The 23,290-nt window shown below is 57.6% G+C and overlaps 3 protein-coding genes across 5 annotated transcripts; 1 reads left to right on the top strand and 2 right to left on the bottom strand.

Annotated features, from left to right (window-relative positions):
• On the bottom strand, positions 1–12,467 carry ARID3C (AT-rich interaction domain 3C). The gene is made up of 7 exons (XM_052670619.1): positions 12,192–12,467; positions 5,557–5,629; positions 2,704–2,887; positions 2,366–2,610; positions 1,984–2,241; positions 1,738–1,827; positions 1–1,011 (listed from the first exon to the last, which is right to left on the bottom strand). The coding sequence occupies exons 1-7, from the start codon at positions 12,465–12,467 to the stop codon at positions 869–871; spliced, it is 1,269 nt and encodes a 422-aa protein (XP_052526579.1). The 3' UTR covers positions 1–868.
• A 2,696-nt stretch (positions 12,468–15,163) lies between these two features.
• Positions 15,164–18,070, bottom strand: SIGMAR1 (sigma non-opioid intracellular receptor 1). Of its 2 annotated transcripts, none has more exons than XM_052670631.1 (4): positions 17,908–18,070; positions 17,296–17,496; positions 17,079–17,171; positions 15,164–15,328 (listed from the first exon to the last, which is right to left on the bottom strand). In XM_052670631.1, exons 1-4 carry the CDS (start codon positions 18,053–18,055, stop codon positions 15,276–15,278), a joined length of 495 nt encoding a protein of 164 aa, XP_052526591.1. In that variant the 5' UTR covers positions 18,056–18,070; the 3' UTR covers positions 15,164–15,275. The 2 variants fall into 2 exon arrangements, with proteins under 2 accessions (XP_052526591.1, XP_052526590.1); XM_052670630.1 differs by lacking the exon at positions 15,164–15,328 and adding an exon at positions 15,825–16,806.
• A 99-nt stretch (positions 18,071–18,169) lies between these two features.
• On the top strand, positions 18,170–22,752 carry GALT (galactose-1-phosphate uridylyltransferase). 2 transcript variants are annotated; one of them, XM_052670627.1, is made up of 12 exons: positions 18,170–18,280; positions 18,995–19,164; positions 19,244–19,319; positions 19,402–19,450; positions 19,549–19,678; positions 19,899–19,955; positions 20,228–20,350; positions 20,427–20,559; positions 20,754–20,837; positions 20,911–21,065; positions 21,151–21,251; positions 21,356–22,752. In XM_052670627.1, the coding sequence occupies exons 1-11, from the start codon at positions 18,235–18,237 to the stop codon at positions 21,214–21,216; spliced, it is 1,089 nt and encodes a 362-aa protein (XP_052526587.1). In that variant the 5' UTR covers positions 18,170–18,234; the 3' UTR covers positions 21,217–21,251; positions 21,356–22,752. The 2 variants fall into 2 exon arrangements, with proteins under 2 accessions (XP_052526587.1, XP_052526586.1); XM_052670626.1 differs by having other exon boundaries at positions 21,151–22,752.
• Positions 22,753–23,290: the final 538 nt, after the last annotated feature.

Below are 23,290 nucleotides of genomic sequence, written 5' to 3'. Positions count from 1 at the left end.
CAGTCCCACTAGTATCCCCAGTGTGTGCCTCCCAGCGCAACCCCCCCCCCCACGAGCTGGGGGCTTGAGGTGTCCCCAGCGCTGGGTGCCACTGCCCTCGGGTGACCCCGGGGGTGTCACAGGGTGGGGCAGTGTGGGGGGAATGAGAGGGAGGGCGGCAGCAATTGTTCTGAGTGTGTGTGAAGGGTGTATAGTATGTATGAGGAATGTGTAGGGGACACAGTGTCCATCAGGGGAGTGGACAGGGGTCAGTGTAGGGTGTGTATTGGTGATGCTGTGTGTGGGAGATGCCAGCATGTGTAAGGAGCACAGTGTGCAAAGAGATGTATATAAGGAAAGCAGTGTGTCAGACAGTATTGCAATGTGGAGGGGCCAGTGTATGCACCAAGGTGTGTATAGGGGCTGCAATGCATACACTTGAGGTGTGTAGGAGCTGCAGTGAGTGCATCAAGGTCACTACAGAGGATACAGAATGTGCAGAGGTGTGTACAGGGGATGCAAAGTGAGCAACAAGGTGTACGGTCTGTAGCATCCGAGGTATACAATGCGGCTGCAGTGAGTATTGAGGCAAGTATGTGGAATGCAGAGACTGCATCAAGGGAATGCAGTCTGCAGGGTGCTGGGGTTCCAGGCCAGCAGGAGTTGCATGGGTGTCACAGAAGATGCATGTTTTGGGGGTCCACCTGGGTGAGGGGTAGTTGCACACTTGTGGGTGAGGGATGAAAGGGCCCCCATGGTTACTTGCTGCACTGCCACAGCCCCACACTGCAACATGATGTTCCCCCAGGCCCTCATGGGCACATCCCTTTCTGACTGGGCACATCCTTGCCCCGTGTTTGGGAGTGCAGCTCTTTGAGGAGCACTGCCCCTAAGGCGCAGTGCCAGTGGGAGTGTGGCTTTGCGAGGGGGCTGGTGGCAGTGGGTTCGGGATGGCCGCAGGGTTTGGCCCACTTTGGGTGCCCCCTCCACCAGGTGCCAAAAGGCCTGCAGGACGGCGGGCAAACAGGACACCTGGGGAGTGAGAGAAAAGGGGTTATGGGAAGGGAACAGCACCTCAGGGAGCAGCAACCCCACATCACTCTTAGTGACACCCCTATCCTCAAGTTCCCTTACACAGCTATCAGGGTGGCCAGAATCCTTTGGTTCATGGCTGTGCACACTCATGAGCCCTGACCTTTGTGGTTTGTTAAGTATTTATGTGCTTAAGGAAAAGCTATCTGCCTTAATTGGGGTGTCTCAGCAGGACAGTCTTGGGCAGAGTGACCTGCTTAGCCAGCATGGGAGCTGTATCATCATGCAGGGAGGGCTCCTGTACCCCATAGAGTGCTGTCAGTGAGACAGGTGCTTGAGCATCCCCTCCGGGGCACCTGCATCCTCTTCACCACCCCACATTGTTCTTTCTGAACCCTTCCATAGGGGGTCTCCAAACCCTAAATTCCTAATCCTATGGTGAGGATGACCAGAAGCCTTTCAGTACCACTCAGACCAACTCTATCTATTCATCTATCCATCCCCCTCTTCGGGCATTCACTGCCAGCCCCTGCAGACTTTGACAGCTACCAGGTGCACCACCCCCCTTCTCTGCCTGCTCCCTCTCTCCAGCCCCTGCCACTTCGTTACAATGGATTTTATAGTAAAGACATCAGATTGAAGGAAGGACTTGCTGGCCAGGCAGTGGCTATAAGTTATTGGATTTCCTGGCCGCAATTACACAGGCCAAGCGGCCCTTCTATTTACCTGTGTAGACAACTCCATTTATTTCTATTGACATGTTGATACTGCTAATGCCGTTGGTGGACAGGTTCAATGCGGTCTCCTGTCTGTCATCTGGGGAAAGGAAATACCAATATAAGCACAAAGCGAAACAGAAGCTGGATGGAGCCTTCTGGAGAAGGGCTCTGTTCCGCCTGTGCATCCTTGCTCTGCCCAGTGTCCCCCGTGTGCCAGGGGATGGGGTGACCATGCTGGGAGCTGGAGTGCTACCTCGGTTGGAGACTTTGATGTTCATGGGAAACTGGGAGGCTACAGCCAGGAGGTTGTGCTGCAGGGCGTGCTGCATCAGCCGCTGCTGCTCCTCTACCGTCAGGGCCACCTTCTTCTCCGGGGGCTCACCAGTCTCCAGCTTGTCCCGCAACTGCTCCAGCACTGCTGCCTGTGAGGCTGCAGCCACTTGGGCTGCTGTGAGGTGGTGGCTGGACAGCCCCACTGGGATGGCGATGCGCCCAGGCACTGTGCCATCCTCTGCAACAACAGCGAGAGATCAGCTGGACTCCCCCACTCCACCCTATCACAGAATCTTCTCCACAGGGTTGGGTGGGCTCAGAGATGGAGAGCATCCCCAGAGGTAGAGACACTCCTCACCCACCTTTCTTCACACCGTGCACTTGGCTGATCTGGCTGCAGCTATGGGTGGAGATGCTGAGACCTGGCAAGGGCATTTTGGGGGAACCCAGCAGGGTTGGGGTGCCAGCGGGAGAGTAGTTGAAGAGTGTGGTGCCAAATGTCTGCCTCCGCCCCTCCCGCCGATTGCTGTCGATGGCAGCCTGAAGCTCCCCAGGTGAGCTGAGAGCCCGCTTCTCACATTCATAGGGGTACAGATACTTCATGTATCTGTTGGGAATAGAGCTGGCATCAACTTTCTGCTGAGCAGTGCTAGGCAGGAATGGAGCCCTCCTTCCCCTATGGGATACCCCATGCTCTCACTGTGTGCGCAGGGTGAAGGCAGCACTGGTGATGGAGGTAGGTAGGTTGAGGCCCTTGGTGATCTCGCGCCAGATCTTCTTGTTGATGACCTCCACCAGGCCGCCCTTGTCTGTCACCAGCCGATACAGTGTGTAGAGGTCCAGCACTTGCTTGGCCATGATGGGGATACGGTTCACAGGCGTCCCTTCCAGTGAGCACAGAGGGAAAGAGAAAAGAAGCACGAGATGAGCTTACATCCATTCCCTTGGGGACATGGCCCCCATGGGTACCAATTCTCAGCACCGCGGCTCCTCCAGAACCAATCACAACAGTCTCCCTGCAAAACTCCTGCAGCTTCCTGTACAGCATCTGCAAATTTCTCAGAGCATCCTAAGAGGCATCGTCTTAACACTGAGCCTTGGGGCACAAGTACCAGGGGTCTCTGCTCTCTATAGAGACACTGTTCACCAGGACTCTGCAAGCCCAGCACAGATCAGCATGGTACTCCAAAGCCATCAGGTCTGGCTACAACCATCTACACAGGCATGATGGCAGTGACTCGAGGCAAAGGAGGGATGAGCATCCTGTCCTGTCCCATCCTGTCCCATCCCATCCCATATTTATTCCCTGGCAGGCTGTGGGCAGTATTGGAAAGCCATCCATTCTGCAGTGGAGGCTGTCACGGCTGCGCTTTGCCCCTCAAACGAAGCCGTCACTCACCGCCATCCTCCAGCATCCCTAATTTATGGCCCCGATATTGGCTTGGCTTCTTCGCATAAGCCTGAAAAATGAGCTCTTTTTATTCCTTTACTGAGTTCATTTAACTTTTCCTTTTTTTCTTTCTTTTTTTTTTTCCCTTTGTGTTGTTTGCCAGGTTGGGAAGGGGTACTTTTTAATCCTGGGAAAAGGGTGAAGATTGACCTGATATCCACCCATGGTTTTTCATCAGCCCTACCCAGCACAGCCCTATTACTGATCTGGGGGCTCCCCATCACCCCAGAAGCTATGAATGCAGTGTATCCAATCAATGCCCTCTAGACTTCTTCTTTCCCTCCCTCCCTGACTAATGAAAGCAGATGCCATTAATCTTGGGGCTGTGCAGCGCTGACGGCCAGTGCCCATCCCACTGACAAAGGGACCTGTCTGTGTCCCTGCAGAGTGATGGCCCTGGTTCTGGCTGGGGTGCATGGCACAAAAGCTTAAGGAGGTGGTAGGGCCATTGTGCTGCTGCAATTAGCTCCTCAATTGATTAATGGTGCTCTGTTATCAGCAGGGCCCTTGCTTTGGGAGGGGGCAAATGCAAGGGATGTGCAGCCGCCTCCTGAGGCTCACTGTCCCTTCCCAACCCGTTGCCACCCTGGGGATGTCCCTTCTGCGGACATCTGTGGATGCCCATGGGATATCAGTACCCACTCTCTGAACCACAAAATACCCAGCACCCCCCAGGGTCACCCTGTGCTGCCCTCCACCCTGGGGAGGGGAAGGGAGTGGAACAGGGAAGCATCTGGCTCCCTCCCTCCTCCTTGCACCACCAGGCGCTCACTTAATTAGCCTGGGCCCCAATAGCAAGAGAGTTAATTAGCTCTGGAGAGAGAGATAATGAAGACGCCAAGCAGCCCATGAATCTTGTGGCTGAGGGATGCTGGGGGGTGGAGGGGCAGAGGGGACAGTGCCAGTGCTCCCCCAGCTCCCTCCTACCTGCCCCACAGCTAGGGTCACGCAGTGCCCAGGGGGCAGCACTTAGATCTCCCTCTGCTTCCAGACCCATGGCCCTGAAAAGAGTTTGTGGTGGGGACTCAGCATCACCAAGAGTCGGGTGCTGCTGCCCGACAGGTGAGCACCCACTCTCCCTGATGACCCCTAAGGCAGATCTGGGTCTGACTGCCCCTCTCTGCCCTGCACAAAACTACATCCAAGCCCTTCCCGTCCCACCCCCACTTCAGCTTTCCCCCGTTAATTAGCTCGGCATTAACCTCTGCCTGGGGTTTACTGGCTATCGAGCGGCATGTTCATTAATCCACACACTGGCAAAAGGCTCTAATTAATACAGCCAGCCGCACGCCCACATTCGGCAACTTTTAATTGTTGCGGACCTGGATGGTGAGGGCGAAGGTTAAAGCATTTATCGAGTCCCCAGGAGCTGGCTCGTTCCTGTGCCGATAGCAAAGATTTCCGATGGTCTGGGTGGGCTGCAGGGCTTTAACCCTTGGGCACCCGGTGCTGCTCCCACAGCCCTGGGGCAGTGCTCATGTATGGCCATGATGACCCACAAATGCTAACGGGAATTGCTAATGGGCACTGCTAGCAGGTCTTGCTAATGGGTATCTCTGCTGGGTATCACCAATGGACACTGGTGGCATCGTTATTGGGTATCGTTATTGGGCACCTCCACTGGACATCGCCAGTGGGCACTGCTAACAGGTACTGTCAGCAGGCATCCCTGTCAGCCATCACTGATGACCATAATTAATGGCTTTTTCTAATAGATATTACCCAAGGGCACTACTGACTGGCACCACTGCTGCACATTCCTGCTGGTTGTTGTTAAGCATCAGCAATGGGCATCACCACCAGCCCAAATTTGGGGGTCCCTCTGGCTGTCAGCAGCCCAAGATAGGTTGGATAAGGGGACAAACCTGTGAGCATGTGCATGTGTAAATGTGTGTATATAGAACGTGGTGTACAAATCTAAAGGTGCATTCCAGGAGACACAGGGTATGCAGGAAGAAATGAGCTTGTGTGACAGTGATACACATGAGTCTGTATGTGATCATCTAGCCTCAGGGGCTTGCAGAGACCTGCAGCTGCTCAGTGCACAAGTGCCTCTCATGAGCTCCCTTTAGCCAGAGTACCCACCCATGCCACAACCTTTACCTCTCTTCTGCATGAAGCTGAAGAGGTCATCCAGGAATTCTTTGCGCTTCGGATCATCATCCAGTTCATAGAGCTGAGGACAGGGGACAGAGGGGTCAGTGCTGCCAGCACCAAGCAGGGGTCAGCATGAAGGATGGATACTCTGATGGCATCACCCATTCCCCGCAGCTCTCTTTGCCCAGGGCTGCTGTAGGCTCCCCAGCACCAGCACCAGCACCCTGCTCCCTCTGTGCCTCAGTTTCCCCACCCCAGAAAGCAGCAGGGCAGGATGCACCCATGCTGTGCAGCTCGCCTGATTCCAGCACAGCGCTTTGGTGACCATGACAAATTGGAGCCCGCCAGATCGATGGCCCAGCAGTAAAAGTCAGAGCACATGAAGGAAAAATTAGCACCAATCGAAGGCGCTATAGACACTGATTCCTCCCAGTGAGCCCAGCAAGAATTTAAAGCCATTGAAAAGAAACAAAACTCAGCAGTCCAGAATGGATTTCCAAAACATATACAAAGAAATGCAAGCTGGAAAACAAAGTCAGGCACAAAATAGAGTCATTTAAAAAACAATTGTGTAGGGAAAGGCCGTTAAAAACCAATAGAAAGGGAGCCCTCCCCACCTCCACACAGCACATAATTCACGGGCAGATAAAAGGAGTGGGGCTGTGTGGAGGTGTTGGCAGCGGGCATGCAGAGATCTGCAGACATGGAGATGGCAGGCACAAGGACACACAGGGGTGCAGGGATTCAAGGACATGGGGACATGAAATTGGGGTTGTGAAGAGATGGGAATGTGATAAGAAAGGGATGAGGACTCGGGGACGAAAAGATGTGCAGAGGTGAGGACATGGAACAAGGGTTTGCTCTGACACCTTCAGAGCCCCAGAAGCTCTTGTTTCCTTGCCTGGCCGCCAGCCCATCCCTTCCATCCCTCCCAGCATGGGAACTCAGGACTAATCCCCACACCAGCCACTGCTGCCAGTACAGGGTCATACCCTCCCCAGCGGTCAGCCAGCAGAGTGGTCCCTGCTGCCAGATCCATCTCTGCTCCTGCAGCTCTCAGACAGTTGCTACCTCCCAGCGTCGGGATCTGTCCTCCACCATTTATTAACCCCTCACCTTTTATCTATTGTGCAAAGACATGTTACATCAGGCCAGGAGCAAAGGTCGGCTTTTAAGTGGAGCAAGGAAGAGGGGATACAGTGGGCATCCCACGTGGTTTGGGGATGCTTGGGCTGGAAAGGGGCTGGGCACTGTGGTCTCCTGCCTCTATGGGGACAACCATTGGAGTGGCAGACCACAGCTCCACCCAGCTCCACACAAGCACAGACAACCTTGCACAGGTGTGCACAACCCTGCATCAGAGCACATGCAGTCCACATAGGTATGCAGAGCCCTGTACATGTATGCAAAAACGTCAGAAGTACAAGTCTCCACATGGGTATACATAGCACCATATGGATTTATACAACCACAAATAGGCATGCGCAACCCTCTACATCCATGCACAAGCCCATGTGGGTGCAACTACTCCTTCTCAGCAGGCTTAACCCTGAACATGCATGCACAGCCCTGCATGGCAAGCACCCCATGTGAGCACACACATTCCTAATGGGGATGTACACCCCCAAATCGGAACATAGACCCCCGAGTGGGGACAATCCCCTCACACACCTCCAGTAGCTGTCAGCCTTGCTCAGGGGGCAATTGTGCAACATGAGCAGCGGCTCCTGCTTGCAGTGACCTATGAGCAAGGACCCTTTTAATCGTGTTTGTATTGATATAATTAGTAACTCATTTAACGCCATCGATGTAACTATATTCCTCTATAAACACAAGTATTAAACTGTCAAGCCTGGGGATCAATATCCCACTGGTGCGCAGCTCTGCTCCACTGTACTGACCTCAGGACCCCATCTGTGAGGGCTCTGACCCCACTCCCCCCCAGAAAAAGCCCACAGCCCCCAACATGAACCCAGCAGAACTCTTGGGGTGTCCCTGTCCTGAACCCACTGCAGGTGCAGCTGTGGGCAGCCCTCTCCCTGTCTGCACCCCTTTGCCATGGCGATGTCTTCATTCCTTAAGGAAAGGGGATAACGGGGCTGCTCCGGGTTAAAGGGCAGCAGGTCGAACATGGCTTATTAAAAGGGTATGAATAGACCTCATGCCTCCCCTGCCACCTCACCACGATTAAATAACCTTGTTAGCACACTTGCTCACCCCAAAGGTGCCTCTCCCTGATCTGGGGGTGTAGGGACAGCGCAGACCCCATGGCCCAGCCCATCCTGCAGAAGAGGGAAGCAGGGAGGTGGCAGAGCCCCTCCATCCCCACAGCGCTGCCAAGGGAAGCATTCGCAGTGGGACCCCTGCTCAGCTGCCACCTCCCAACAACAGCCAGGGCTCAGATCAGAATTTAATCCACTTAATATGGGCTGCATCGATCCCGAACCCTGCTTGGCTTCCCCCCTGCCTTGCATCCCCCCCAGCCCTCAGCTGCTTAATATGCACTGCATTGATTAGCCTCCCTGCTAATTTCTCCATCTGTCCACTGCTCACACAGGGAGCAGAGATGTTCTTTCTGCACCCACCCTCTACCCTGGTATGCTGCGGGTGCTCATTTGTGGACCTTGGTCTCCTTTGGGGACTACACAGCCCTCTGGAGCATCACTGCACTACGGTCCCACTGTATTGTGCATAGTCAGGAACCTTGTACCTGGTTCCTATCTCGTGCCAATGGGGTGGGGGAGCCACTGGTGCCTCTGTTTACCCATGGGCTAAAGTCATGGACCCGGGGGCTCTGGGCCCCCATGTTGGGGTTCTCCCCCCCCAATCCCATCTCACTGCTGGGAGCAGCCCGCTCCCCGCCGGGCACCATCCAGCCCTGACCTTGCAGGCGCCTGGCCCCATGCCGTTAATAAGTTAATGGTTATGGGACGGCACTGCCTGGACGCTGGCTGCATCCGAAAGTGCTGTCAGCTGCTGGGGGGCTGTGCACCAAACCCACAGCCCCCACCAGGGCCGCACTGACCCCAGTGTCCTCACCTTCATCACTGTCCCACTATCACAGCCAGACATCCCCCACACTGGATCTCCCCAGCCTGTTCCAAGTGCTTCCCTTCAAGCCATTCACCGTGCTTAATATTTAACGGGGCTTTACAGAGCAACAGGTTTAATCAGCGCTGATAGCGCAGCAGATCCGGCAGGCCATTAAAACCCCCTTCCCGCCACCGCTGTTGGTCCTGGGGGAGCTGCCTGCTGCAAACATTAACCCAGTTTGGGGCAAGGTGAGGGATGTTTGCTTGTGGCACTGGCCTTGGGATGGCAACCTCCTGCCATGAGGAGATGGGGACTCACGGGATCCCAGCCACGTCCTCAGCCCATTTAGCAGGAGGGGGAGAAATGAAGGCACAGAGCACCACAATGGCATGGAGGAAATGTGATGCCATCATGGCACCATCACCATATCCCAGTCCTGGGGACTCTGGACGCGAGATACTGCTGTACCTGCTGTAGGGAATCTGTCTTAGCAGGGAGTTGGACTAGATGATCTCTAAAAGTCCATTCCAACCCCTGCAGTTCTGAGACTCTGTGACACTGCAAGGTGGAGCAACCCAAGTAGTGCCCCATGCCCCTGCGAACAGCCATGAGCACACCCATGAATCCCTCGGTGCTCTCCCTGCACGCACATTCACCTCCATGCACACGCTGCATGTTTTCACAGTCCCCTCCTGCTCACACAACTCACACACACTCTCTGTGCACACACACCCTGTGCACACTCACACACCCCTTATACACATTCTCCTTGTGTACACTCACACCCCCACTACCCTTCAGTCCCAAATGTGCACTCACCCCACACATCTGTATCTGCTCCCACACCCTTTCGCAGCTGCACACCACCCGTAGGACTAGAACCCACCTCTCCGGGTTTGTATGCTGCCCCACTGCAGCAGCTCCGCTTCCATCATTAACCTAATTAATGGATTAGTGGAGGTTAAAGCCGGCGAGGGGGTGCAAACCCACCACTTTCACCTGACTGCTGGCACAGAGCCGGGAGGGACGCACAGGGTCCTGCCAGCCTCATTTCAACCTTTTCTCCTTTCCCCGAGCTCGGGGACATGGCTATCCCCACCTCCCCGAACACCCGTCCCCAGCTCCCGCGCTGCCCGCATTGCTGGCACCTTTCTTCTCACATCCTTGATTAGTTTTTACACCTCCTTCTCGGAGCCCCGACGCCGAGCCCCAGGGAGCTGCAGTCTGGGAACTGAGGCTGTGGTGGCCAAGGGCGCTCCCCGCAACCCCCAGACCGCACCGGGACGCTGTTGCATCCCCCCGGGGCACTGAGCACCATGGGACAGGGGTTGAGCCCCGGCACTCAGCCCCGCTCACTTCACAGCCCCTTCGCCGCAGGTGGTCCCGTCCCCACTTTTGTGGTTGGGAAACCTCCGGCAGCCGCGGCGAGGAGAGGATTCTGCGCCCTTGTGCCGCGGTGTAACCAGAGAGCCTGTAATTTAGACCGAGAGCCCCGCGGGGCTGCTCTGCACCTGGGTGGAGATACACCGGGAGGAGGTCAGGGCGAGAGCCCCTTCACCGCAGGGGTCTCGGTGACCGTCCCAGACAGCGGGGAGAACTCTGGGACTTTGGTCCGTGCTTCTTTACCGAGCGGACACGAACGACTGCTGGGCTGATGCAAAGGGCAGGTAAGGGGTTTCCCGACCCGCCGGTATCACAGCAGCCCGCAGAGCAAAGGTCCCTCTGCGCCCACAAACTGCGGGTGCCCCAAACCATTTCCCCTGCATGGGTTGCCCGAGCAAAGCGCTCGCTTCGCCCATTAATCCTCACAAATCCTCTCCGCAGCCCCTTCCTCCCGGCCCCGAGCAGGGAACCTGTTCTCCAGGTCAGACACAGCCTCGAGGACGCGTCCCCTCCCGGACAATGACAGAGGAGGGCCAGCTACCTCGCAGCCCCGGGGCACCGAGCCCTGCCCCAAACCGCAAAGCTCCTTTCCCCTCTTTCCGACGCATCCTATCTGAGGCACCCTCTGGCAATAAGTCCCTTTGTCCCTGTGCACCCGAGGGCACTGGAGGTAAGAGACGCACTTCTGTTCCCAGGGCTGGATGGGAAAAGACAAGCTACCAGATGGAAAACCCACGAGCGGCAGCGACTCGTCTCTTTAGGGCTGAGGAGGAAGACGGGAGAGCCGGCGAGTTACAGTTGTCACCCGTCCCGACGTTCTCTGTGATCTGTCCCCCTGTTTTTACATGGCGATTTGCAGCCGCACTAACGAAGGGCCGGGCGCGGGGCAGAAGGAAGATAGAAATGCCTGGGATGCTTTCTCTCTGCAAAGCTTCCCCGGGGCCGGGAGCGAGGGAGGAGCCGCGTCCCACCTCCCGCCTGAGCCCGGGAACCGGACAGTCAGCCTTTTTCAGCGCAGCGGGCTGTAACATAACACTTCCCCGCCGAGCTACTCGACCTATGCAGCGCACCCACCCTGGAGGTGGCCCACTGTGTATACCGTGGACCAGAACCATAATGAGCTGTGCAATATCTGAACACAAAGTCTGGCCCCTGCAGCCATTCTCATCCCCTCCTGGCTGAGGGTGTCCCTAAGTCCCCAAGCACTGGACATAAAGAACGCTTATCTGTCCCCCCGGCAGCACTACCACAAAAAGCCACACACCTCTGCACAGGGACATCTCAGCCCGCTCTGTCCCTTGGTGCACCATCCCTGCCATGACCATCACCACGACTCCAGTGAGTTCACAGGATGTGCAAACCCGAGACAGAGCTGTGCAACCCACTCTTGCATCCCTGCAGGAGCCTTGTGCAAAGTGAGGGTAGCACAACCCAGCAGGGGGGAATATACAAGTGGGAATTAAACGCAGAGATCTTTTCTCCACCTCAGAGCCCACAGGCCCTATAACCTTCCCAGGTCCCTGCAGAAACTCACAGGTGGGCACAGGGAAGTGCCAGATTCTGGGCACCCTGATGTCCCCAGGGCACCCTCCCAACACCATGGGGCAGAAGGGGCTGGGGCTGTCCAAGCACAGTGGAGCCGGAGAAGAGTACAGGGAGCTGGGAGAAAGGCATAGGAGACACAAAGTCTGGGGAGACGAAGGAGGTGAGGCACGCCAGAGTGGGTCGGGATGGGTCTTGGTGGTGGGGATGGGGGTATGCAGAGCCCATTTGGGAAGCAACAAAGTATACGGTGGTGGGAAATGGGGAGCTCAACAGGATACTTGTTGGGGAGAGACAAGGTGCAGGGATGGCAGGTGTGGAACATCCATGGGGTGCCCATCTTGGGAGGGATGGTGATTCAGGACAGGGGTGCTGGGGTGCACTAGCTGTACTTGTCCAGCATGCAGTTTGGAGGCAAAAGAGGGGGATTTGGGGAGGGTCTCAATGAGGGTGGTACAAAAATGATATTTGGGGGCAATGGGAGATATAGCAAAAGTCTCCTTGGGTACAGTTGGAATGAGACTTGGGGGCAGTGGGGTGGCTGGAGATCAGCTCTGGGATGGGGAGAAGGGAGTATAAGCGACATCTATCTGAGGAAAGCTGGAATCAGAGTTAAGGGGCATTGGGGAGTCATTGGGGATCAGCCTGGGGCTGGTGAAGCTGGTGCAGCAGATGCTTCCTACCTGCTTGAACTGCTCCTCGTAGGTCCACTCGTGGTGTGGTGGGGGTGGCGGGTCGCAGGGCTCCCCTTCCTCCTCCTCCTCCTCATCCTCCTCTTCCTCTTCCTCCTCCCCTGCTGCGGCGGCCAGCGGGCGTGGGCCAGGGGTCGGGCGGCGGCGGGGGGCGGCGGGCGGCAGAGCGGAGCCGGGACCAGGAGCGGCTTCGAACGGCGGCCGTCGGGGTGCGCCGTCGGGGCCGCGGGCCAGACGGGCTGCCTGCTGCCGCTGCAGGCTTTCCATCACCGCCGCCAGGCGCAGCCCCCCAGCCGCCCCAGGCCCCCGCGGCGGGGCGGCCGGCTGCGGGCACAGGGCACGGCCTCAGCACCGCCACCGGAGGAGCGGAAAGAGGAGGAGGAAGCACCCCACTCTCTTCGCTCCCACCATTCCGGGGGCCCTGCCCCGAATTTGCCCGCAGACGGGGTTGGGGGTGTGGGGAGGGGGGAGGAGGCACCTCATCCTCGCTTCCCGGTACCCCTCGGGACGCATTCGAGCGGGACCCCTGTCCCTGCCTTTCAGTCCCAAAAAGAGCCCGCTCCCACCGGGGAACCCCCACTCCTGGTACCACCCCCGCGGTTCTACTGGAGAGCCCCGTTCGCTTTCATCGGGGCGTCCCCACCCCGTTCCCCCGCGGCCCCGGAGCCCCTCCGGTCCGTCCCGTCGCGGCTCGGCCCTCACCGGGGCGGTTCTGCCCGCCAGGCTGGGGTTCTCCACCATACCGCCGGCTCCGAGCGCCGCCCGGGGCTCGCCCCGCCGTCCCGGGGGCACGGCGCTGCTCCGCCCGGCCCCGGCCCGCCGCTCACATGGCGCCGCGCCCGCCGATATTTCTTTTATTCCGCAGCAGATGAGGGTGGGTGGGATTTTTTTTTTCCCTCTTTTCTTTCTTTCTCTCTTTCTTCCTTTTTTTTTTTTTTTTTTTTCCTTTCCTTGCAACAAGTGGCAGGCAGGCAGCAACACCCCTCCCCGCTCCCATTTGCTAGCGCACGTCAAGGGAGGCAGCCGGGGAGGGCCGGACCTGCGCAGCCCCAGGGGAGCCCCGGGACCGGCCCGCGGAGATCACAGAGCCCGAGGCTGCTAGAGCGGCTGTGTGTGCGTGTGCGGGGATCTGTGCTCCTCTGTAGGAGTGTGCTCTGCTGCGTATGTGCATGGGTGCAGAAGGTTTCTGCCTGCACGCATCTGCATGTTGCTTTGCCGGAAATCCGTGCATTTGTGCACAGCAAGGATAGTGAACACCGTGTGTGTGTCTGTGTGTGTGTGTGTGATGTAGGGTGTCAGCACGCCTGTAGTTGTGTGTGAACTCCTTGTGTGTGTGTGTGAGTGTGCGGGGCAGTCTGTGCAGATGGTGTGTGTGTGTGCATGCACGTGGTGTTTAAGGTGTGCATTCACCCCACAGGAGCAGAGTGCATACATTGTGCAGAGTTGTTCACATGCACACACGCAGCATTGTTGGAGGAGCTGAACATGAGTGCTTTGTGTGTGTGCTTTGTGTGTGCACACGTTTTCACACCGCTGGGGACAATGATGTGCCTACCTGGACGTGCTGGGGCTGGGTGTGTGCGGCTTGTGTGCTTATCTGCAGCGATCCATGTCGGGAGGGGTGGGCGTGTGCTCTATGTGCACAGGTAGGTGTGTGCACACGTGTGTCCGGGGGGGTGGGGTGCACCCTGTCACTGGGCGGTACAAAGGGGGGGCTGAAGCCAGAGGCAATCGCCGAGTCCTGACCCGCAAAACGAGCCCTGCCCGTGGGCTGGGTCCAGGATCCGCAGCATCCCGCAGCCTCTACCCTTGCACTGCCGCCTTGTGCTGGGAGCAGCTGCAGCTCACCGCTGTGCTGCCCGGGGCTCGTGCGGCAGTGCAGCACTCCGACCCCGCAGGGCCCCCGGACGCTGTTTATCTTTGCATTGGAGATAAAGCAGCTGTCGGCCATCCTGTTTCGAGGCTGGACAGCTGTAGCCCGCCTCGGCCCATCCTTTCCCAGCACTTCCAGCACCAGATTATGGGCTGCAGCCCCTCTGTTTGGTGCACCCGAGAGTGCTGGCACCCCCTGTGCTGGGCTGTGCCCATCCTCTTGTGCACCAGACTGACGTGTCCCCCATCACCTTATGGGGACTGTACCTGTTTGGACCTGCAAGGGCCGTGTTCCCTCCACCCGCTATGCATTGTACACTGCTGGGATCTGGCAGTGCTGAAAAGAAAAGAGAAATCCCCCAGAAAAATGTGTATTGATGGCTGCAGTGGGAGCAGCACAGGTAGATACTGTAGATATAGAAGGGCACAGCAGACAGCAGAGTAGATTGAGAGATACTCTGAGCAGAGAGATACTGCAGGAGGAATCGGGAAATAGATCCTGTGGGCTGATCAATACCCACTGTGTGTGGAGGGACAGCAAGATAGAGCAGGCTGCAGCGTGAAGGTGCGTGTTGGGCAGCGAAGTGCATTTGTCCTGTGATGGCTCTGAGGAGCTGCAGCTGGACCCACATTACAGAGTCTCTTTGGCCACCTCTGAGGTGCCCTGGGATCCCCACTTGGCTTCTGTGTGCCAAAAGCTGCAGCCCTCCCACGTGTCTGGGTCACTTGGTGCTTGGGTGCAGGCAGCTGAAGCGCTCTGAACACAATCCACAGCCCAGGACAGGAGCTGTGCTTGAGTCAGTGGTAGCAGGGGAGCACACACCCTGCCTCAGCTTCCCCATGTGAATCAAATGGTGGTTAAGGACAATCCTCACCAAAACCCCTTGAGCTGCTCCCTTCCTCTGCTGAACACACCTAGGGGTGATAAGGGCACCCCTGGGGCAGCCCCATGGGGACTCTTGCTTACCATGGCATTATTGACACAGGTGCTACTGAAAACACTGCTGAGATTGTTCACACTAATGTTATTTAGCAGCAATATTTCCGTAATAAAAGAAATCAATGAGCAAGAGAAAAGACCTGTCCAGAGCTTTGATTTTCTCATTTTAATGGCATACTTATTTACTCCCACCAGCGTGCCCATCGGATTTTCATTACGTGGCCTTCGCTGTAAGTGGAGCGGTATTGATACGAGCTGCTGAGTTAGCGCCTTCCCGTGTGGGCCAGAGCAGGATCACTCATGTTCCTCGACAGGCCTGCGGAGCACACACATAAACACAGGCATGTGCACATGTGTGCATGTACATACACCTGTGAACCTGAATGGGGCACGTGCACAGAGGTGCACAAACGCACGCACACAGCTTCTCTGCCTACACACATCCATGCACATGCTCTATATGCTATGCACCAGGATATCCCCGGCACCAGCCTTTCCTGACCATATAGATGCATGCTTGCTCTGCATGTGCATACATGTGCACACACCTGCCCTCTATCCACCTGCACATTTTTAATCACACACACACCTATGCACAGCTAATGCACATCCACACAGAGCACTGCTTGCAGTCCTGCACATGTGTGCATAGCCCATGCACCCCAGGATCACCTTCCATGCCCTTCTCACACCCTTCTCTCCCCACACTCCTACCTATCCCTCTGCACTGTTGTGCCCCCACGGCTGTCCAAGGAGCCCCCAGCCCCATATCTCATGCTGGGGGCTCTGCACACACCAGACACCCAAGCAGGTGGGATGATGATGTTTATTACTGCCATCTCTTCCGGGGTGACAAAAGACAATGTAGCCCATGCACAGGGCTGCCAGTTGGTGGGATAAGGAGAGATGTACTGTAGGCTTTTGGCCTGGGGACACAGAGTATTTTGGGAACAGAACAGAGCTGGAAGCCCTCTGCTGAGCCCACATGGGCATCAGGCCGTGAGCAGAGTGCACACCACCACTTGGCCGGGGACCTTGCTGGCTCTCAGTCAGGGGAAGTGTTTTGAGGGGCAAAGTCCCATCCTGAGCTGATTCAGAGTTTTGGGCACCCGCAGACACTCAATATATGCACAGCCTGGAGGCCATGCTTGGTTAAGGCGACAGATTGTGGCTGTCCCCCCTGGGGGGAAAACAAGGGGGAGGCACAAGGAAGGGATCTCTTCCACTCAAGGGGCAGGTGACACAGCGGGGATAGGTGCCAGAACAGACCTTCAGCACAGAGCCTGATCATCCCCATACTGCCTGGGCATCCTCCGCCGGTGCCTGGGGACACTGTGTGCTGCCAGCACCTGGAAGCAACGGTGGGAGCTGCCAGCTGGACACTGTGCTCTGTGCTGACCACAGCCGCAGCTGCCTGCCAACCCAGATGGCACGTGGGGAACCTCCCAGGGACTGCTTGGTGCTGGATGCACCAGCATCCTCATCCCCAGGTTGTGGGATCTGCAGCCCAGAGAGGGAGGAGGAGAAAGGGGGAGGAAGGCTGTTGGGGCACACTGTCCAGCCAGGCTCAGCAGCCCAAAGTGCTGAAGAAGGCATTGGCTTCTAGGAGGAGGCCCTTGGTGTAGGCGCGCAGGGTATAGAAGAGGGTGATGAAGTCCTGAGTGCTGAAGAGGGTGTCTGCCAGCGCGAAGGCAAGTGTGGATGGGACAAAGCCTCGGCCGTACTCCACCATCCAGGTGCCTGCACTCCACTGCACTGATGTGGCCTCTCCTGCCTGGTGCACGATGGTGTCCCCTGCCAACACAAATGGCATCACTCCAAGTAGCTGTCCCACATCATACCCAAAGCGGAGATGTGTGGGGCGGGGAGATGCAGTGCTCAGCCCCTTCCCATCCCTTCTCTGTGTCCTGTAGCCACCCCTCTATTGTTGACACTTTTGTGGTGAGGAGACATGGAGCGCCTCGTGCCTCTCTCTAGGCTCTTGCCAGCTGGAAGGAAGAGGCTGCATGACAGTACAGAGTGGCCGTAATACAGCACGGGGATTGCAGCCCTCATGTCATGCTTACCGGGATAATAGATCTCGCTTCTGGTGGTTCCCTCTTTCCACTGCCGGAAAGTGCCTGAGATGATGGTGTCATAGATTTCTGCCCAGTAGCGACCTGCAAAGGGCAAAGCACCACTCATCATGTCCCTGCAGAGATAAGAGGGCTGCCAGCCGTTGGGATGGACAGTCCCAGAAGGACAGGGGCTAAAAGAGCACAGAGACACCCCTGCCCCATGTACCTGAGTGTCCCCCAGTGTCGATGGCTGTCCCGAAGAGCAGCACATACTCAGTGAGGGAGGCATGCAGCAGACACATGGAGCCCATCCAGCCGCCCGCATTCACAAACACCCACTGCAGGTCCTCGTCAGGCAGGATGTGGCCCGGGTGCTTCTTCCGCAGTTCCACAATGATCTTGGAGAAAGCCAGCTCGTGATCCAGCCCTGCAATAGCGGGGTCAGCCTGAATCACTGGCATGGACCAAGACCTAACAGCCTCCCTATCCTGCATCCTTAGCCATGAGGTCCCGGTATGGCCTTTGGCAGCTCTGCCTGGAGAACACTCCTTTCCCAGTCCCCGCCTCACTGCCTCCCCAATTGGTGGAGAAGGATGTACGGGACTGAGAGCCCCAGGACACCCCCCCGGCACCAGCTAGAGCGAGACCCCGAGGTGACGGCGACCCTGTCCCAGTAGCGTGCAGGCTCCTGCTGTGACTCTACGGGAGCTGATGCCCGTCCCCATACCACTTCCCCCCAGCAACAAAGCCTCCCACCCCCATTCCCCTACCGCTGCTCCTTTCCCGATCCCTTTCCCCTTCTCGGTTCCACTTCCCGTCTCCCTCCACCCCCACATACCCGCGTGGTGTCGGGCGAGCTCGGCGATCTCGGCGGGCTGGAACTCGTACCGCTTGCAGGCTAACCAGCCCCGCAGCCCCTGCAGCAGCAAGGCCAGCGCTCCCAGCCCCAGCCCGACCCGCAGCACCCACGGCCCTCCCACCCCCATGCCGCCTCTCCTCTCCGCGCCCCGCCGCGCCGTGCCGCTCCACCCCGCCCGCGGGGACGACCCGGGACCGCCCCGTCGAGACCACGCCGCTCCCGGCCGCTGCGCTGCGCCGGCGCGAAGGGGCGGGACGGAGCCGGGACCGCCCGGCGGGGACGGGGCTTCCGGGTGGCGGCGGAGGCATGGAGTCGGCGGCGGGGGGAGGCGAAGGTGGCTTCCGTGCCAGCGGTACGGCGGGGCCGGGGAGCACGGGGCGGGGAGGAGGGGCAGTCCTCGCCCCGCTCGTGTCCCCCGCTTCTGTCGCCCGTTTTTGTCCCACCGCTCGGGTCCCCGCACAAGTCCCTAACCCCTCTCGAGTCCCACCGCCCGTGTTTCCTCGTTAGATGTTTCCCACTCCGCTCGTGTTCTCGCACTCGTCTCTCCCCACTCGTGTCCCCGTAGTAGCCTCTCCCACAGCTTCCCCTGCCTCATGTTCCTCCACTTACCTCCCTCTCAGTCGTGCCCCACTTGTGTCACCACCCTGCTCGTGTACCCCAGCAGTGACCCCACTTATGTTTCCCCACTCGTCTCTTCACACACTCGTGCCCATGGCCCATCTGTGGTTCCCGCTCATGTCCCCCCAATCATGTTGTCCAACTTGTATCCAGCAAATGTCCCCACCCCTGCTTGTGTACTCCTAGTTGAGTCTTATCACTCGTGTTCCCCTTTCATGTCCCCTCCCTCACCTGAGTCTCCTTACTGTCATCCCGTACTCATTTCCTACTCCGCTCACACTCCCCCATTCAGTTCTCCCTTCCGTGTTCCCCCAGTCGTGTCCCTTGCTTGTGTCCCACCAGTCATCTCCCTACCCATTCACATCTCCAACCCACTCGTGTCCCCTCAGTCATGGAATGGAATGACCCCCACTCATGCCCCCTCAGTGACCCTGCTGCCATTCCACAGAGCACCAGCACTCCCGCTACAACCCGCTGCGGGATGAGTGGGTGCTGGTGTCTGCGCACCGTGTGAAGCGGCCCTGGCACGGACAGCTGGAGAAGCCCCCCCCCGAGGACGTGCCCCGTTGGGACCCCAAGAACCCTCTCTGCCCTGGGGCCACCCGGGCCAACGGTGAGGTACCATGGGGCACCCTGATCTTGTTTTTCCCTCTGTGCCTCACCCCCCATCCCCAGACTCCATTTCTCACCGCTACAGGTCAACCCGAACTACGAGGGCACCTTTGTCTTCCCCAATGACTTCCCTGCGTTGCAGCCAGATGCCCCCGAACCTGGTAATTCCTGCAGGGGTTCTGGGGGGCTGTAGGGGCGTGGACGCTGCCCAAATTCCCCCTCTACTCTCTCTCTCCCCCCCAGATGACAGTGGCCACCCCTTGTTCCAAGCGGCAGCTGCCCGTGGTGTGTGGTGAGTGTTCCAGTTCTAGCAACAGGCAGCTCTGTTGCTTTCCTTTGCAATCCTGTTCTGATTTTGGGACTCTCACCCATGTGGGGCTTTTTCCTCAGTAAGGTGATGTGCTTCCACCCGCACTCCGACCTGACACTGCCCCTGATGTCACTGGTGGAGATCCGGGCGGTGATTGATGCGTGGGCAGAACTGGAGGCAGAGCTGGGGGCCTCCTATCCCTGGGTGCAGGTCTGTTGGGGACAGGAGATGTGTCCCCATCCCTGGGGGCACACAGGGGAGGTGCTGCTGGAGCCCCATGGCTGGGTCCCTCAACCTCACCTGGTGCCCCTATGTATCAGGCTTCTGTTCTCCTGTGCTGGTTTCCCCCTATGCTGGGGACAGCATTTTCTCCCTGCAGTGGGGGTGGGGGTGCTGTCACCTGTCACCCCCTACACTGCTTCCTCCACAGATCTTCGAGAACAAAGGGGCAATGATGGGCTGCTCCAACCCACACCCGCACTGCCAGGTGAGGCTGTGACCCCAGGGGCCACTCTAGGACAGAGCCCCCTGGAAAATGGGAGCGCAGTGGTGTCAGTCTCCTTCTTGTCCCCTCTCTGCTGGGGACTGTCCCTTGTGGTTGCTGCATGCTGGACTGCCCACCTGGTGGCAGCACGGAACCGTGGTTGGTTGGTTGTAGGGTTGAATTTAGGTGCTGTGGCGTATCTTGGAGTGCCTGGGGGATGTGATCGGGCCAGCTCGTTGGGGACAGCTGATAACACAGCACTGTGTCCTTGCTAGGTGTGGGCCAGCAGCTTCCTCCCCAACGAGGCGCGCCTGGAGGAGCGGACACAGCGGCAGCACCACAGCCAGCATGGTGTGCCCATGCTGCTGGAGTACGCTGAGCAGGAGGCTCAACGTAAGGTGAGGATATGGCTGTCCCCCTGTCCCTAAGTGGGGGATGTCCCTGTCCCCATTCCCTGAGTGCTGTGTCCCACAGGAGCGGCTGGTGGTGGAGAATGAGGACTGGCTGGTGGTTGTGCCCTACTGGGCCACTTGGCCTTTCCAGACCCTGCTCCTGCCCCGCCGCCATGTCCTCCGCCTGCAGGACCTGTGTGACAGCGAGAGGAACAGTGAGTGATGCCCTGGGCTATTTTTTGGGAGGGAGCTCTATGGGGTTTTGTGACAATGAAGGACACGATGCTCCATGCTCTTGGGGTGCTGACTTTGGGAGTGGCTGGCACATCACTCGTGCTTGTCACCAGTGCCAAGTGTCACTGGAGGTCCTGACCAGCTCTGGGTGCACTCACTGCCCCCAACCCCGCAGGCCTGGCCTCCATCATGCGGCGGCTGCTGATCAAGTACGACAACCTCTTCCAAGTCTCCTTCCCCTACTCCATGGGCTGGCATGGTGAGTGTCCCGTCTCCTTTGCCCCTCTGTCCTCATCTCTCCCATTGCACACCTGACCCTGTACCCTGCTTAGGAGCCCCTACAGGCCCCCACCTGCAGGAGGACTGTGGGCATTGGCAGCTCCATGCCCATTACTATCCACCACTGCTCCGCTCTGCTACTGTCCGCAAATTCATGGTGGGCTATGAGATGCTAGCACAGGCACAGCGGGACCTCACCCCTGAGCAGGTGAGGAGCTGGCCTGGCACGGGGAGCTCAGGGAGTGGTCTGGCTGCTTGCTGAACTGCCCCAGCCTTGTGTCTGGTCCCTGCAGGCTGCAGAGCGGCTGAGAGCCCTCCCCGAGGTGCACTACAAGCTGAAGCCTCAGGAGACGGTGTGATGCTGCCCAGGCCTGTGGCGAAGAGCTCGGCTGAGGTCTGTCGGCTTCTTCTGAGCTTCCTCATGGACTGTGGCTTCCCCAGCCCTCATCCTGTCACATCCCTGCAGTCTCTATGCCAAAGGGCTTGTCTTCCTCCCAGTCTGGTCTTACTGGTGGAACTGGAAGTGCTGCCCAATAAACCTGCAAGCAAAGTGCCTCTGGCTGTGCCCTGCTGGCTTCTGGCCTGTTAGGAGGACCCACAGCTGCTGGGAGGTAACCTGGGGGCTGCAGCGGATGAGCTGCCCGCTGTTGTCTTTGCATTGCCTTCTTGTCCTCCTGAGGGGAGCTCTGGGCCTGCTGAGCTGCCTTGCAGGCTGAGGAGTGGAAGGCAGGAGGCTGCCCCAGATGCATTCATCTCCTAGGCAGGGGTAGAAGCTGGCAAACTCACCGCTCCTCTTCCTTCTCACTGTCTGGGGAAACAGCCCTCATCCTGCTTGCCTGGGTGCTTGGGATGCAGCGTGAGGTGCAGCGTGGGGCTGGATGCCGTGTGTGGGCCGGGGAACACGGCAGGCAGCTCCATGCTCTGCTCCCCCCAGCAGCCCCATCTCCTCCATGATGCCTTACAGCTGATCTGGGGGTTTGTCCTATGGGGATGCCCAGTGTATGGAGCACCATCTGCTGCCCCATCCGCATGCAATTCTATTTTAATTGTCACCGAAGAGCCATTCTCATAACTCCCTAATGAGGCCCGTAGAGTTTTGAAGTCTGAAAGTGGTCCCCTGGGGGCCAGAAATCTCTTGCAAGCAGGGAGATTCTCCTCTACAGGACTGATCTGCTACTGTCAAGACAGTGCCTTGTGGGAAGTGCCACATGTCCCTGCCTATGCATTGCTTCCACATCCCTGCCAGTGGAAGGCTGGATGCTGTCTCCGTCCTCCCTGTGATGTGCCCATTATCTCTTCCAGATGTCCCCATCACATCCAGTGTCTCCATCCTCACTTCTCTGTTCCTATCCCCTCCAGTGTCCCCATCCTGCCCCTGATGACCCCATCGCAGAGCCCATAAGACATTCCTATCATTATTCCCCCATGTCCAGCAGGTTCCAGAATTTTTGGGAGGAAGTGGTGGATGGCGGCATGTTAGTGTGACTACCGCCACCATTGCAGCCCCCTGCTTCCCTTCTTCCTTGCAACAAGTGCACGCTCACAGCAATCATAGGCCCTGCCCAGCTCTTCCCCAGGGCCGTGGAAAAGTGGCAACGAATTGGCTTAAATGTGGGAATCCAGATTGGGGTAATTAGCCGCCGAACCGGTTGTAACGAGGCTCGTCATCCCCCTGCACGCGCAGTTAGCTCTGATTTAATAGCCCACCAGCTCTCAGCCTGGCCCGCCGTGCGTCAGCCTGGGGCCGTAAATGAAACTTGCAGTAAGTCAAGCGGTATTAAACTTTACAGTCACCGTCTTTAAAAACGAGACTCTTTCTCTAATAAATCAGAGCAAGTGGGATTGTAAATATCAGGGCAGGATCTGTATTGCTTAATTAAACAGAACCTAATGAACAGCCTGTTTGTTGTGCTGTGATTTAGGATGAAAGCTGGGGAGGTGGTGTGTGCTGAGGAGCACAGGTACTGCTGAAATAACGCCAAGACACTATGAGGGCTTCGTTTTGTTTAATTTCTTCTTTTTCTTTCCCTCCCCAAAAAAGTGAAAGATTCAAGGAAGGACATCAGATGGATTTGTAGAAGGAAGGGAGTGGCTTTTTAGGGGTTTGGTACCTTTAAGTGGGGTGTGAAGAGATGGGAAAACACAGCCAGGAGAGATGCAGCCATGCTTGCATCACAGGGAGGGTATGATTTTGGCAGATGAGATGGAGCTGGGTGCAGGATCATTGCTGTGATCCTGAGCGTGATCCAGCTCTGCACAACCTACAGACCCCGGCCTCGCAATCTGCAGGCTCGGTGTGACGTGGTCACAGTGCTTGGGGCCCCTTTGGTGCCAGCTCTGAAGCCCAAACTCTGCTGCGCCCAGAGCACCTCCCTCCCTCCCAGCACAGGTGAGACAATAAATACTGCGTGAAAGAAGTTAATCTGTGACCAG

Source organism: Tympanuchus pallidicinctus, unplaced genomic scaffold (genome assembly GCF_026119805.1).
Source record: "Tympanuchus pallidicinctus isolate F22 unplaced genomic scaffold, pur_lepc_1.0 scaffold9, whole genome shotgun sequence".
Classification (NCBI taxonomy): domain Eukaryota; kingdom Metazoa; phylum Chordata; class Aves; order Galliformes; family Phasianidae; genus Tympanuchus; species Tympanuchus pallidicinctus.
Note: the sequence above shows the minus strand (reverse complement) of the source record. Positions and strands in the feature narration are given on the sequence as shown.

Excerpts from the sequence above, each read along its gene's own strand:
- ARID3C (XM_052670619.1), bottom strand. The coding sequence starts at position 12,467 with ATGGAAAGCCTGCAGCGGCAGCAGGCAGCCCGTCTGGCCCGCGGCCCC. Across the intron at positions 2,242-2,365 it reads AGTGCACGGTGTGAAGAAAG|AGGATGGCACAGTGCCTGGG; the intron begins GTGGGTGAGGAG and ends CTGTTGTTGCAG. Across the intron at positions 1,828-1,983 it reads CATCAAAGTCTCCAACCGAG|ATGACAGACAGGAGACCGCA; the intron begins GTAGCACTCCAG and ends TCCTTTCCCCAG.
- GALT (XM_052670627.1), top strand. The coding sequence starts at position 18,235 with ATGGAGTCGGCGGCGGGGGGAGGCGAAGGTGGCTTCCGTGCCAGCG. Across the intron at positions 19,451-19,548 it reads GCAGCTGCCCGTGGTGTGTG|TAAGGTGATGTGCTTCCACC; the intron begins GTGAGTGTTCCA and ends CTTTTTCCTCAG. Across the intron at positions 19,679-19,898 it reads CCTCCTATCCCTGGGTGCAG|ATCTTCGAGAACAAAGGGGC; the intron begins GTCTGTTGGGGA and ends CTTCCTCCACAG.
- SIGMAR1 (XM_052670630.1), bottom strand. The coding sequence starts at position 18,055 with ATGGGGGTGGGAGGGCCGTGGGTGCTGCGGGTCGGGCTGGGGCTGGGA. Across the intron at positions 17,497-17,907 it reads GCTCGCCCGACACCACGCGG|GGCTGGATCACGAGCTGGCT; the intron begins GTATGTGGGGGT and ends CCGCTATTGCAG. Across the intron at positions 16,807-17,078 it reads AAGCGAGATCTATTATCCCG|GGGACACCATCGTGCACCAG; the intron begins GTAAGCATGACA and ends TTGTGTTGGCAG.